At 44.2% G+C, this 15,836-nt stretch overlaps 1 protein-coding gene across 4 annotated transcripts in view; it reads right to left on the reverse strand.

Annotated features, from left to right (window-relative positions):
- Positions 1-15,836, reverse strand: part of PHACTR3 (phosphatase and actin regulator 3) — a 169,614-nt gene that overhangs the window by 50,608 nt on the left and 103,170 nt on the right. For 2 of the 4 annotated variants that reach the window (XM_084645537.1, XM_084645539.1), the window contains exons 4-7: positions 14,158-14,337; positions 7,971-8,171; positions 2,240-2,507; positions 481-728 (exon numbers count right to left, since the gene is read on the reverse strand). In XM_084645537.1, the coding sequence (XP_084501663.1) occupies positions 481-728; positions 2,240-2,507; positions 7,971-8,171; positions 14,158-14,337 (897 nt within the window). The remainder of the gene's footprint in view (positions 1-480; positions 729-2,239; positions 2,508-7,970; positions 8,172-14,157; positions 14,338-15,836) is intronic. The other 2 variants (XM_084645538.1, XM_084645540.1) reach the window with 2 other exon arrangements.

A 15,836-nucleotide genomic window follows, 5' to 3' on the forward strand; every position in this document is an offset into this window, starting at 1 on the left:
TGTATTTTCCACAGTATGCATCCGACGAAGTGAGCTGTAGCTCACGAAAGCTTATGCTCAAATAAATTTGTTTGTCTCTAAGGTGCCACAAGTCCTCCTTTTCTTTTTTTTTTTTTTTTTTAATTATCTATGTAACTCTAAATGCCATTTTTGGTGTGCTGTAGTTACCAAGACAGACATGAGCACAAACCGCATCGTTCAGGCATAACTTTAGCACTGTCTATTCACTGAGAATCCATGCACAAAAAATGTGCCATAACAGTGTATTTTCACACTCGTACACTGATGTATTTTGACAGGTTTCAGAGTAGCAGCCGTGTTAGTCTGTATCCGCAAGAAGGACAGGAGGACTTGTGGCACCTTAGAGACTAACAAATTTATTAGAGCATAAGCTTTCGTGGGCTACAGCCCACTTCATGGACCATTCCTGTCTACTGAAGTGGTATATTTTCAAAAGGATATTAAATTAACTTTCCTTACCAGAAATGATGGAGTCATTCAACACCTCTTCATCCTGATAGAAAACCAAGTTGTCCTTGAGTTCTGAGTTCATGATCAGGTTTTCTTTGTTTTCATCTGACTCTTTGACTGAGTTCCGCTTGTGCTCCGGCTCATTACTGTGGCTCAGTGCATTCTCCTTTTCTTTGTTGCCCTCAATGCTAGATGTTCTGGGTGGACGGACATCCACTCTTTTTTTGGGAGACCCTTTGCTTTCTCTGCCATGAAAGCTGTGGATGGAAGGCACACAATTGGGTTGTCAGACAGGTCCATTTTAAAGCCATAGTAAAAACCTAGCATTAGATGAACACAGGCATCATGTCCTCAGTGTGATGTACAAGGGACATCATTGGACTGCATTCTCAGAATCGCCATGAGAATGTCTGGGGCTATTCCACTATTCAATCGGTGTCACAAGAATACGGTACAGGAGGGGAATAATTAATGTGTTTTTTTATTATAGTTGTGTGCTGTACCATGCTGACCTTTTGAAAGAACACAGCATGTGCTTCTAATGTAAAACATGCATTGTATGAAGAATTGCCCTGATCCTGTTTGTGATCCTGACAAGGATTTAACAGGGCCTGGAAATGGCCATTTCCTGTGAGAAAGATTGTTGTGGCATTGAGAAATGTTACCAACCATATAGCTTAGGAATTACCTTTGTCTTTCTCTGTTGCTGCAGTGGAGGGTTTCTAATGAAAACCAGACAATGTCCCCAACACACTCCTATGTAGCCATGTGTATTGCAAAACAAGGCACCGTATATGCTCATGTAGAAGCCAAGAGTTACTAAAGTAATAATACTGAGCACTTGTATAGCATCTTCACAGGGCTACAGTAAGCAGTAACCAGTTAATCTTCTGGGGTAGGTTATTCTTCAATTCACTTTGCAGATGGGGAAACCGACCCCTTTCCTTGTGTTGGTTCAGGTCTTTAATTGGGAAGAGGATCATCTCATTGGTAGATCTGTTTATGCTTATAAAGTTATAGCATCAATTAATAAAGGGGACAGACAGAAGAGATCAGGAGGACTTGGGGGGAGCACAGCAGAGGAACAATTCAGAGAAGCCATGGGCTGACAGCAAAGCTATGATCTGGAAAGCTTCAGGAGGTTAGAGAAGGCCATGGCTATTTCTAGCAAAATCAGGTAATTTTTCAGATCTGGTAATTTTGCACACCAGTGATCAGAACTGGCCATTTGCGGGTGCAATTGCCTGGTTTGTGCATGCAACCTTGGGATTTTGCCTGCAGAGTAGTCATGCGTCGTTGTGCAGTTTTGAACATTTGACCTCACATCAGTTCCTCTCCAACAGGATGAAAGTGGTGTGTGTGTGTGTGGTCTGAAAGGGTGCAGTTCTTTCAGGAGGACTTCACTATCTAAATTACTAAATTTTGATATCCTGCTTCTGTGGTGAGCCACCTCTTACACTGGGGCTGAGGATTAGCAAATGATTCCACCTCTTTGATCTCTTATTTCCATGTTGCAGTAGCTTCCCTGTCATAAAAGTAGCGTATTATAAAGTAACAGCTGACACGTTTTAACCAGGGATCGCTGCCCGAAATAGAGCCACCAAGCAGTGTCCAGACAGAACCAACCTGATTTTAATCAGACTAAACGGGTGGCGTGTTAACGACAGGCAAAAATATTTTCTGACCGGGAATTTGTATTATGAAAAATACTTTCATTGAAAGAATACTGTTTCCTGGTATTCACTGTGCCTCTATGTGCTATACTTACCTATCCTGCCGATGTTTAGTGGCCAGAGCCCTGTGGAGCTCCTCAATGACTCTGCTGGGAGGTAAAGGCAGGTGGACAGCAGCTGGATGAGGGGAACCAGTCGGTGTTGGTAGCTGGCCTCTGACATGGGGATCGGAACCTTTCTGGCCTGGTGTATGGAAGAGGGCAGCTTGTCCTGAGATTTGGGAGGAACCAACAATGACATAATTCTTCAGGATAGTGGAAGGAGGGGATTTCCCTGCTGGCTCATCTACTTCACATCCTGCTGCTGAAAATAAAGTGATAAAAAGTCACACTGAGCCTCGGTTGAGGTTGATTCTACATGCTGGACAGGTAAAAATGGTGTCGTTGTTGTGCCATTGCAAAGTGGGAATGTGGCTTGTGTGGTGAGACTTATATACTCAAACAATCTGAAGCCAAAGGACGGATGCTGCAAAGATTTAGCCTGGAAAAATGAATAATCTCCCCTCTCCCAATTGGATTCTTCTTTCTTTCTGCCCAAACTCACCAATCCATGCCTGACTCCCAACCTAAGTTCCCTCGAAGCTGTGCAGCATTGCAGTAGGCTATAAAGGGCCACGCAGGCAGGGAGAAGTGCCCCTACCCCAGGCTAGCCTGGCCCAGCCCAACCCCACAGGAGTTGCCATGGTGGCGGAGAGGCACCCCTCCCACAGCCGGAGTTGCCATGGCCAGGAGCCTCTCCCTCGGCCCCGAGCTGCTGCGGCAAAAGAGGGTTGGGGAGAGTCGTCTCTCCCCGCCACAGCCCCGGGGCAGCCTGAATTCCTGGCCCCACCCCAGAGCCCACATCCCCAGCCGGAGTCCTCACACCCCAGCCCTGAGCCCCCTTCTGCAACCCGAACCCCTTATCCCTGGCACCACCCCAGAGCCTTCACCCCCAGCCAGAGCCCTCACCACCTGCACCCAACCCTATGCTCCAGTCCTGAGCCCCCTCCCAGAACCCCTTGGTCCCACCCCTGCCACACACCACCTCCATATTGGTGCACATAACAAAATTCATTCCGCTCTTGGACATAAAAATTAGAGGGAACACTACTCCCAAACCCCCTCTCCCTGATCCCTAATAAACCCTGATGGCTACCAGCCAGGCTTTCCAATCTTGCACTTTCTCTGCTGAGCTCTAGATGATTGATTTAAATTTACACAATCTGGTCTTCGCTGAGGTCAAAATGTGCCAAAATCCATTCTCTGCCCTTCTCTCCCTACCCCATAATGGACCCCAGCCTCTCACCCCATATAGGGAAACACCAGAGCTTGTGAGATATGGTGATATTAGCTAGTTCAGCCAAACTTGCCAGAGCTGATGTGTTCCAAAAGCATTTCAGGTAAGAACGAAGTGGGGTTGAGTACCAAGGAGTGGGAAGAGGAGTGGGGGGGATGTTTAACTGATGCTTTTTGTACCCAAAACTGAGAGAACTTTTTTTGAAGCCACTTAGGGGATTTGGATTGATTTTTAGTGGGAACTGGGCATCCAAACCCCTAATGCAGCTTGGAAATCTTACATTAAAATCTTTATAGCCGGTCTCCTTTTAAATTCTGGGCTGAAGTGATTGTTCTCTTTTCTGAATAGCCCGTCCCTGACGTTCTCCTCTCCAATTCCATCCCATCACTCATATCTATTGCCCCAGTGCAACAAACACCTGCCTCTTCTATTGCTGTGCCTCTGATATTCCCCCCCCCTCCCCCGGTTAAGACTGCATGAGGGGTGCTGGGGTAATAGCCTTGTTTGAGAGAGATGTTGCTTCACTTTTTCTCTTCTGCAGTTCTCTTATTCTTTTCATTGCACTTTGCTGGCCACATATCTGTACGGGGTTGTGGTACTTTCTACACTGGAGACACACCAGTGCAGGAGATCTTTTTGGTTGGATTGTGTAGAAGGCTATTCCTTTTCTCTCGTTGCCACCTAGTGTTGATAATAAGAATTTAAACTGACACATACCCTTTTTCATTGCAGTGGTAGATATGTTGGTTCCAGGATATTAGAGACACAAGCTGGGTGAGGTAATATCTTTTATTAGACCAACTTCTGCTGGTGAAAGAGAGACCCTTCAAACTGCACAGAGCTCTTCTTCAGGTATGACCTGTGTAGCTTGAAAGCTTGTCTCCTTCACCCACAGAAGCTGATCCAATAATAGATGTTACCTCCCAACCTTGTCTTTCTACAGGCCCTCCTTACCATTCTAATTTTCTGTGAGGTAAATTCTGTTGCCCTTATCCAGCCAAAACTCCCACTGCTATCAGTGGTATCCTGACATTTCTGTGCAAGGATTTCAAGAGTTGGCTCTTGGTTAGCCCAGTAACTTGCAAGAGAAAACAGGAGATGTTCAAAATGAGGTCTAGCACTTTAAGGATAATAATAAACACAGGTTATCAAGATATTTCCTTCCAGGACAATTGTGCTGTAGGTCTCCTTACAGGTATCCAAACCCTGCTCTCATGGACACTGGTGAAAATCTGGCACAACCCACAAAGTCAACGATGTAACCCAGGGCAGGATTTTGTCCAGTGGGCATATATTTGAGTAGATTATTTTTTTTTAAGGATCAAATATTTTTCAAGTTTCAAATTAAAAATAATAAACAAAATTACTAAAGTATCGAATTATAGTACAGATTACACTGGACCCTCGCTAGAACGCGGGATTTGGGATCCATGTGCGGTACCACATTAAAATGAATTGCAATTAAAGTAATTAAATTTGGGATCCATGGCCGCGACCGCGTTATATGCGAATTCGTGCTATATAGATGTGCGTTCTAGTGAGGGTCCGGTGTATCAGATAGAAAATCAAGAGTGTAAAGTGAAATCCTGAATAAGTTAGTGGAAACTGATTGTTTGAAATATGTGGTTAGTTACTAACATGCAACATAACAATATACAAAAACTCTGATACCTGGTGAAATTCTATGGCATTTTGAGCTAAATTTTGAGTTGGGTTTCTACCCAGAGTCCATATGTGGAAAAGGATGTTCATGGGCGCGCCCTTTGTAGGCACAAAAATTATGCGGTGCTCTTTGAAAACTCCAGTGCCGGCATGTGCAAGCATTTGCACCCAGGAAATGCGTGTTGCACCTTCAAAACACGACACCTGTGCACGTGCAGCTGTTAGTGTTGGTCTCGTGCTCACAGAGATGTTTGCTGGTGTGTGTGTGTGTGTGTGCGCGCCCAAGCGGAAACCTCAGATTGTAAATCAGGCCCCGGTGTGTAATTTAACGAGACAAAATGTATACTATCTCTAGCACTGATATATGAGCACCTTACAATCTTCATTGTATTTATCCTCATAACACTTCCCTCCCCATGCTGAGGGAAGACGGTGCTACATTTTACAGATGGGAAATGGAGGCACAAAGAGGCTAAGTGACTTGGGAAGGGTCACACAAAGTCTGTGTTAGAGCAGGGAATCAAACCCATGTCTCCTATGCCAATGCCCTAACAACAGGGCAATCCTTCTTCTCTCTGTATGCATGTATACTTACAGCTGAAAGAGTGAATCAAATCCACATAGGTGATCTACTTCCTCAAACCTGGAACACTTTAAAGCATAGGAGCATCTACTGGATTGTCTAGTAGGCAAAGTACACTGCCACAGAGCAGTGGCATCTAAATTCCTTCCCTTTTAACTGATCAGCATGCTCTCTCCATACCCAGAGGGCAGACAGCCTCAACTACCAGGAGACGTATATCTGAGCTCAAGGAGATTTTGATTATGTGCCACCGTGGAAACACACAATGGATATTTATGATCATTCCACTCTCCACTGAATCACAGCTTGAAGGCCACACAACACCTCCTAATTCATACTCTATCTCTGTGCAATAGGGAAGGATACTCTGGTCTAGCCAAGCTGCTGAGGGGTTGGTGGACTGTACTGTCACCTTTATGCTACCTTGATCCTGGAGCCCCACTGGGGCCAGTTCAGCCTGGATGTCGCTGAAGTTAACATTGAGCACTTTTTTTGTTAATGGCACTTCGTTTGTCCTAATGAGAGCTGTTCAGGGAATAATCTTACAAAATGGTATCTTGTATCTTGCCATTCCCCACCCCCTTTTGCGATTAATTAGTGCTTTGCTTATTCCCCTCTCCTCCCCCCACCATCAGCACGTCCAACGCTGTTAGGGGAAAAAATAAAATAACGGGCTTTCCAACCCCCTCTATTTTTTCTCTCATGTCACTCTCTTCCCCCTCTCCCCACCTCCACCCCACTGACGGTACTTGTTCAATGTGGGCTTTCAATTCCACCCACTCCCAGAAGCAGAACTGAAGAAGGTGTGCCATTATTAGAGCTGGCTGAAAAATAGCTTTTCCCCGAAGAAAATTTAGACAAAAATGAAATATCAAAATGGAAATATTTCACCTAAAAATGAAATATTTTTTGGCAAACAACATTTCTATTCAAAATGATGTTGCAAAGTGCCTCATGGGAGTTGTACTTTGGGTGCCATATGCTCCCATTCTTCTGTATGAGTTGAGCTCTCAGGAAGGACGGTATCTCCCATGTGATGAGGGGAAGAGGATAATGAGTCATAGTAGTCCTGGGTCTTGGTGCATCATGGGAGCTGTAGTCTGGCCACAGAGCCTGGCCCATAGAGAAGAATGGAAACAAAAGGCATCCAAACTGCAACTCTCATGAAGCACCATTTTGAATTGAAATATTTCAGTTTTCAGCTGAAAACACACAATTTTTTGGTTTTGGCCATTATATTTTGTTTTTAAAAAAGTTTTCCATGAAAAGCAGACACTTTTAGCAAGAAAAATAATGTTGGTGAAAACCCAATTTTCCATTGAAAAACAGCTGAGACAGAAAACTTTCAACCAGTCTTAGTCATTAGAGCAGCACCCTATGATCTTCTGCTTCATGGCGACCTTGCAAACGGGGCCTCTTTTTTTGTACCAGTAAGTTGGGAATGCAAATGATTGCAGGAACAATGGTTGTCAGTTAGCAGTTTAAAATGCCGGATTATGGGTGTACTCTGGCAGTGTAAAGGAGCCTTTCAGTGGGAATAAATCACTGTTATACTCACTTTAAACTCCTTTGCACTGCTGGAAGTGGTGAAAAGTGTAAGATCACTGTGGTGGCACATTAGATAATCAGGCTGAGTGTGTTTGAACCTGAAATTCAGAGTGAAACCTGAGATGCAGGAGTGGGTTGTGAAAGTTTGGGTGAACTGTTCATATGTCATTAGAGGAGCTTGCACAGCTCTAATTTAGACCTACCCTAATGAGCAAATCCTTCAGGCAGAAAGCTTTGAAGGACCTATTGACTTGAGCTCTGCAGTTGACAGCTGCGTTCACTGCTTCTGTACTGTTATCACACTGTGATTCTGTATAGCAAAAAGCACTTAAACCTTCCTTGTGTTTCCTAGCGACTTGTGGCAAGTCATACACAAGCTGCTGATTTGGTAAATGGTTGCTGTCAGTGTCATCTGCTTTACATGGATTAGTGCAGGTAGACTTACTGGAGCCTCCTGCAATAAACAAATCAGGACAGGTAAGATATATGTGCAACATGCAAAGACTTAGTGCTTCTAGATCAGGGTCAAGGTCCTCAGCTGGTGTAAATCATTAACGCTCCATTCACATCAATGGTATGACATTGATTTACACCAACTAAGTAACTGACCCAAAATATATATATAGGAGCAAAATGATATACAAGGAGAGGACAATGTCGATGGGATGAAAGAGACTTTATTGACCAACACGACTAACCTGTTACACTCTTGATTTTGGAGATTGCCTTAGGTGGTGGAAGTGGAAGTGAAGGGGGGCTGGGGAGCTGTGCTAGGTTTCTTTCCATTGGTTTCTGTGGGGAATCTGTGGATTCAGAAATAAGTAAGGCTTGTGGAGTCTCTTCGGTTACTGGCAGGCGGGCATCTTCTAGTTCTTCAGTGGACACGGAAGGTTTCTTGGCTAGGAAAAGGATCAGAAGCAGTAGACTTAATGAGACATGAGATTAATGATGACAATGACAATAAACCAAGGGGCCATCCCAGAAAGATTCAGGAAAATGGAATTCGTGGCATACAGCTAGCAGCATGTTTTTTCCCACGGTGAAAATAACGAATGTGTGCAGTAGCCTACCAGCCACGGGTGTTGAGGTAAAAATAAAACACACTGGAGTAACTGAAGAAACAGTTAGATACTATGTTCCTAAGGAAACTGATGAGCCTTGAAGGGCCAAATGGCCTTTACTCATTTCCTCCCTCCCTCCCCCAAAAAATGTCTTATGTTCTTTTCTATAATGAGGACAGCAGGGTATAGTGGCTTTTGAGAACTGCAGTTGATTAACTTGTAGAATCCAGCTGCAATGATTTAGAGTTACCATGTGAGCACTTTTCCTTGCTAGGAACACAAATGAAGGGTAAGGAATGATTAACTTTTAATTTAGCCTCAAAGATCTTTCTATGATTGCTCTCTGCAGGATTTCCTGGCAATTTTTATTTTAATCCTATTAAAATGTGACTTCAACTTGCAGCCCGGTTCCTCTCTATTCCATCTGATGCCGGGGGGCTCAGTCTTTCTTGGGGATGATGTTAGGAACCAAGATTGAAACAACCTGATATAAGAAGACCTTCCCTTGGATAACAATAACAATGCTAGAACGGGGAATAGACATTGGGACGTAGGGCAGATGGGATGAGCTTCGCCATCTCGAAGGGGCTGACGCTACAAGCTGTGGAATGCCTCCTGAATGGTGTTGAGTGCACTCCATTCCAAGGAAGTCAGTAAGTGCTGAAGCACTCAGCCTCTGTCCAAACAATTTGCATCCTTGCTTTTAGAATGGAACCAGAAGGCTCCAAAGCAGTGAGGCAGTCGGACACTATAGCCTTGGCAAGATAATAGCGTTTAATTTGTTGACAAACAGAGTTGAGTGATTGGGAAATAATCACCTCAGTTTTCAAGGAAGTCATTGCAATCACTCTATTTTTTTTTTAAATTGATATTTTGTGATGGTTGCCCTCAAAGATCATTTGCTATTTATACAGCAGGGGCCAAATGCTAAGGTGAAAGCAGAACAATCCTTTATTTGATGACCACTTAAGCCACCTGGAGTAGAGCAAAAGGAAGCCACTCATGAGTGATGTTAGGTATCCCTGAAGGGGTAAAATCTGAGTATTAGTCAAGAACCAGGAAACGCAATGGATCAAGACAATAGAGTTTCAATGCTGGGAACCCAGGAATGCTGCAGCTGTGAGAGGGAGAACAGGGAGGGTGTTGCTAGTCAATTGGGCTAGATCCACAAAGAAGACTGAGGCTCAGAAGTGCAAGACCTAACTCCAGGCGCCCTGCCACCTAGTGGAATCCTCAGTCCCAAGTTAGGTGTCCATGCTCCCTCTACAATAAATGGGGAGAGTTAGGTGCTACTATGGGAGACCCAGAAAGCCAGCAAGGTGAGGAAGGAGCTGCTGAAACTAGCCCCACCTTCCAAAAGTAGTTACCACCAAACTCCACTCGGGATTCACGGTCGTGAACCCGCTCCTGGAGTTAGGTGCCTAAGACAAGTCCAACATTTTTTTGCAAAAAACAGCAGTGGTGGTCATTCCCTCTCCCACCTCTTATAGCCAACAGACTAGTGGTTAGAGTATTCCTCTGAGATGTGGAAGATGTAGGTTCAAATTTCCACTCTGCCTTATTTGAAGCAGTGACTTGAACTGGGGCTTCCTGCATCCTGTGTGAGTGTTCTAACCACTGAGCTATTGGGTACAATGTTTTGTGTGGGTTAGGTGTGCTCTGAGCACACCTTCCAGATGAGGCCCAGCGGATGAGATAACCAGGGGAACTCTTAGTGCAAGTATCCTGCCAGGGCTTAGGTGTGAACTATGCACCAAGCAGCTTAGCAATAGCAGGACGTAACTGTCCTGTCCATAACTGTTTTGTTCAATATCTTCATTAATGATCTGGAGGATGGCATGGACTGCACCCTCAGCAAGTTTGCAGATGACACTAAGCTGCGGGGAGAGGTAGATACATTGGAGGGTAGGGATAGGATACAGAGGGACCTAGACACATTAGAGGACTGGGCCAAAAGAAATCTGATGAGGTTCATCAAGGACAAATGCAGAGTTCTGCACTTAGGACGGAAAAATCCCATGCACTGCTACAGACTAGGGACTGAATGGCTAGGCAGCAGTTCTGCAGAAAAGGACCTAAGGGTTACAGTGGATGAGAAGCTGGATATGAGTCAACAGTGTGCCCTTGTTGCCAAGAAGGCTAACGGCATTTTGGGCTGTATAAGTAGGAGCATTGCCAGCAGATCGAGGGACATGATCATTCCCCTCTATTTGGCATTGGTGAGGCCTCATCTGGAGTACTATGTCCAGTTTGGGCCCCACACTACAAGAAGGATGTGGAAAAATTGGAAAACGTCCAGCCGAAGGCAACGAAACTGATTAGGGGACTGGAACACATGACTTATGAGGAGAGGCTGAGGGAACTGGGATTGTTTAGTTTGCAGAAGAGAAGAATGAGGGGGGATTTGATAGCTGCTTTCAACTACCTGAAAGGGGGTTCAAAAGAGTATGGATCTAGGCTGTTCTCCGTGTTAGCAGATGACAGAACAAGGAGTAATGGTCTCAAGTTGCAGTGGGGGAGGTTTAGGTTGGATATTAGGAAAAACTTTTTCACTAGGAGGGTGGTGAAGCACTGGAATGGGTTACCTAGGGAGGTGGTAGAATCTTCTTCCTTAGAAGTTTTTAAGGTCAGGCTTGACAAAGCCCTGGCTGGGATGATTTAGTTGGATATTGGGATGATTTAGTTGGATATTGATAGCAGGGGGTTGGACTAGATGACCTCCTAAGGTCCCTTCCAACCTTGAATTCTCTGATTCTATGATGTTGCAAAGCAAGGCAGTGGCAGAGGAGGGACTAGAATCTAGAACTCCAGATTCCTCATTCTGGGCTCTGGCCTTGAGACCATGACAAAATTCCCAGAATATAATTTTCAAAACCAAAGTTTTTCCGTTTTCCACTGGGCTGGGAACTTTTGGGTGATACTGCCATGAAAAACTGTCCGCTGATAAACCAGAAGAACACATTTCTGTCTGAATACCACATGTTTAGAAACGCAGAAACATTCAGAATACACCATGGAAATTCCAAGTTTTGCTATTTGGGTGTGTGTGTCTGGGTTTCTTTCTTTTTTTTTTTTTTTGGTTGGTTGGTTGGTTGGTTTGAGTTTAACTTTTCATCTGAACTCCAGCAAATTAGACAAGTTTAAAAATTTTAAATGGAATCCTGTGTTGCTGGCCTGTTCTCCTTTATGTATATATATATACACAGTAGACCTTTATCTAAATAACATAAAATTGAATACACACAATGGTGAAATATATACACATGGACAGGTGTGGACCATATTATTTCTTGAATTTCCAACACTCCAATTCAAGCCAATGCAGGAGGCTTTCTCCAATACGCTAACTTCAGTGGAAACAGGATAGGATCGAGAATGGAGGATTTGCCAGAGGTTGGTAAAGAGGAGCTAATAGGACATAGAACAAACAGGAGTGGGTATTGCTGCATAGGAAGTATGCTGTTTGGGAAAATTAAATCCCACCTTTCAGTGTGTTGAGGCTGGAGAACTGATACATATCCCAAGGGAAGAAAAAGAAATTCAGACAACAGTAAAGGTTAGGCCAGACAGATGGTGAACAGAACTGGCATTAGTAAGGGTCACTGGAAATAGGGAAGATCTGGGAAGAAATTAATAGAGACATCCACAATTCAGAAATGAGATGGAAACGATTCAAGAAACTAGGACTCTGCAAATGGGATTTCAATTGTGAAGGAAACCGTGATGAGAAACAGATGAATAGACACGCCATAGTCTAACAGAGGAAGTTTATTATTAATCACAGTAGTGCCTGGAGGACCCCAATTAGGACTGAGACTCCTTTGTACTAGGCACTGTTCAAACACAGAGAAATGGACAGTCCCTACTCTACCAAGCATGCATTCTCATTCAAGAGAAGACACATCAGTGGATAAAATAACACAGTAGGAATGGCCACAGGAGGTGGGGAAAACAGCAATAAGAGCGTGAGTTAATGTAAGCCGACTATATGCAGGGCTAGAGTGTTTTGAGTCTTTGTTTAGTTTTCATTGTAAGATACACAGAAGGGGGAAAGCACAAATATTAGATGCCCCATGAATAACAAATTTGTTTTGGGACCATTCATGATGAAATAAGACACCGTGTTGAAATAGAGAAGATAAGCTAGGTTTAAAGAAATGGGTTGATACAATAGCACAAAAGTCATCTGTTGTCTGCTGTGGGCAAGTAGGAGAAGGGATGAAATACCTGAGGGGAAACAATTCGTGGCGGAGTGGAGTTACCACAAGCACCAGAGGAACAATCTGATAGTCATGAAAAACGCAAAACAGTGATCCTGGAGAATAGACCAGAGAGGAAGAGAGAGCTGGGAATGTATAAAAGACAGAAATGGAAAACCCTTCAGAGCAATGCTTAGACAACAGAAATAAATCAAATTCTGATCAAATCAACAGGGAGATGTAAGGGGGATGGAGTTGTATTTAGAGCTGCAGTGGGGTAAAGGAGAGGGGCTGGGACAAGGAGCCAAGGAAAGCGGTGGGTGAGGGTCTGGAATGAGAGGCCTGGTATGAGAAGTGGGCTGAGGAGCCTAGGATTTGGCAGGAGACTGGGAATCGGGCAGCCTGAAAGAGACAAAGGCAGAAGGGTCTACAACCACTCCCCTCAGGATCGGGAATAGAACACGGGATTCCTGAATATCAACATTCTTCTCCTGTCAGCAACTAACTGCAATCCACTGGCAAAATGTGCACCTCGTCTCCTTCTGGTGGTTGACCCACATAGAGATGACAACCTACTGCTACCAGTTACTCTGTTAGCTCAAGTGGCCAAGCTCTGTGGTGGCTCTAAAGGTTTTAACCCTGCTGAGTCGTTATTAGGGTGACCAGGCAGCAAGTGTGAAAAATCAGGACAGGAGGTGGAGGTAATAGGAGCCTATATAAGAAAAAGTCCCAAAAATTGAGACTGTCCCTATAAAATCGGGACATCTGGACACCCTAGTTGTTATGGTTCTGCAGGATGAAATTTCTGGTTTGTTTGTTTTTGGTTTTTTTCATTTTGTTTCTTATAAAAGCCTAAGAAACTATATATAAAACACTATGTTAAAAAGAACATTATGTTGGCAAAGTCACACACTTGACATTTAAGAAATGTCAGAATTCAGGCAGAATTATGCCAATGAAAGATTCCCCTACCCCAAAAGATATCCTCAGCCAGCCACTTAGGTAAGCTTTACATCAGCTTTTCAATGCTAGAACAACATTCAACCTACACTGCTAGAACAATGCAAAGCAGACTTAACCAGGTCCAAATCCAGGTTTATATTCTGATCTGGGTCAAAATATATCGGTGTTTAGATGGAGGGAACTCAGTTTGTGTTTATCTGTACTATTGATACAGGCCTGTTCGTTGTAGTAATGGAAATACCTTGTAAATATTGTCCCCTGATTCCAGCTGGGGTGACAATATAAATGCGTGTGCCTGCTCATGCACAGACATGCATCTAAAGGAAGATGGTCTGGTGCCTCTTACAGTCCGCATGCCATTTTACTGCTACCCATCCCCTGACATGCAGTCAGATTCTTGGTATAGGGAAGAACTCTCCTAATACCAACACGGCATGGTGTCATGGTTTGTGTGCACAACTCATCCCAATGCTCCTGGCTTTGTGTGTCCCTCAGTAAAATGGACATCTCAAAAATCACTATTCTTACTGGACTGATTGATTGCTAACCTGGTCTGGAGGGGACTGAACTGAACACAGAGCTCTGGCTCTCTGATGCACCAATTCATTGGACTCATTGCATGGCAGCTCAATAGAAGCACTTTAGCATGTTATATCCAATACCTGCATCCTCTTTTAGCTCCTCTGAGTGCAGATCCTCGCCAAGTGAGGTTGCATTTGTTGTTACTGTTGTACTTTCCTGCTGCATCTCTTCTGAGGTAAGTGCCTGGCATACGGGGGATGAAGGGTCACTCTGCATTGATCTGGTGGCACCATCAGCAGCGCCTGCTTTGCCTCCAGCATCTAAAACACCACATCACTTAATTAAGTCACCAGCTGCAAAAGTGAAAACATCTTGCCATTCTCTTTCATTAGCGTAGGCACAGAGAGCCTATCACTTATCCTGCAGCATTCCTTGCAAGAGCTCGCTTTGGCAGCATGTGTCATTTTCAGAGGTGCTGGGTGCCTGCAGCTCCCAATGACATCCAGCAGGCCTTGTAGGTGCTCTGCACTGGCCACTGATATCTGGGTGCCTCAGTGTGCATGGAGGGGCTCCATTTTAGACACCCACCTTTCAAAATGTTGGATTAAATATTTGGGCACAACTGAAATCCAAACCTCTCTTGACATAGGGCCAGATTCTGATACTCTCCCACTGAGGAGTGAGGTCCTCTGCCGATAATCCCAACAGCTGTAAGCACTCTGACACCTTTTTAGCTTCCTAAGTATTTTCCAATGCAGGGAACATTCCTCAGTGGGAATACAAACTATGCTGTCTCTCGCTTCCCTGATCCTCTCTCAGCAAGTACAGGCTCAACACTACCATTGCAAATCAAGTAATTACTTCCAGCTTGGGCCAGCTCTCTCCAATGATGTGTATGTACACTGTCCACCTCTCACTAGATAACTTATATTTCTCAGTCCTAGACGCACCTCATTAGAAGTTCATGACAAGGCTGTCTTCTCCTTGGAATGATTTCATTACAAGTTTCTTGAACAGTGATTTAAAGGCGTTAATAGTCTCAGACCGCTTTTTATTTTTTAATATCGAGACCATTTGCAGAGTACGTTTCTGCTCATTTGAGTGAGGGTATCAGAAGTCAGCCTACAAATGCTGCAGAGCTAATGCAATATTTTTATAGGCTGATCTCATCCAATCTGCCTCATAATCACGTTTGGTGAAAAGTTACTGTTCTTAAAATAGCCCCTGCAGTAGCACAGTTGCTATGATACAAGGAAAGGGGCGGGGGGGGGAGAGTTCATTGCCTATGTTTCAGCTGATCGTGAAGCCAGCCTATACAGAATCACTGGCACGTTAACAGCTGTCTGCACTATTTGTAAGACAGAGCTTTTCTTCCATGTGCTATAAAACATTTTACATTTGATCAAATCTACGCTTCACAGCGAAAAGGGAAAAACTCCATGAATGTTTCCCAGGAGCAGAATGGGTGGCTCTGCTTTGTAAGTGCCCTGTGTTCTCCAAGAGATTGCTGCTGCTTTGGCAAGCCACCAAAGGCTGCACCACAATAATAAAGATACTGAGACAGAATGTTAGCTCCTTTAAATCATTGCCTAAGGAAACTGTAATGACTCATGAAATAAGACAGCCCTGTCGATGACCTTCTAATGAGGAGTGTCTAAGACTGAGAACTATGAGGTCCCTGGTCAGAGGTGGACACCACATCCTCAGAGCACTGTAGAGATGTGGCTGGAGCTGGAAGCAAGTGCATTGATTTGCAGGGGTGAAACTGACCCCATAGATTTTTGAGCAAGGGTGGGGGGAAAGAGGGTAACTTTATACT

The sequence above is a fragment of the Lepidochelys olivacea genome (assembly GCF_965140295.1).
Source record: "Lepidochelys olivacea isolate rLepOli2 genome assembly, chromosome: 13".
Classification (NCBI taxonomy): domain Eukaryota; kingdom Metazoa; phylum Chordata; order Testudines; family Cheloniidae; genus Lepidochelys; species Lepidochelys olivacea.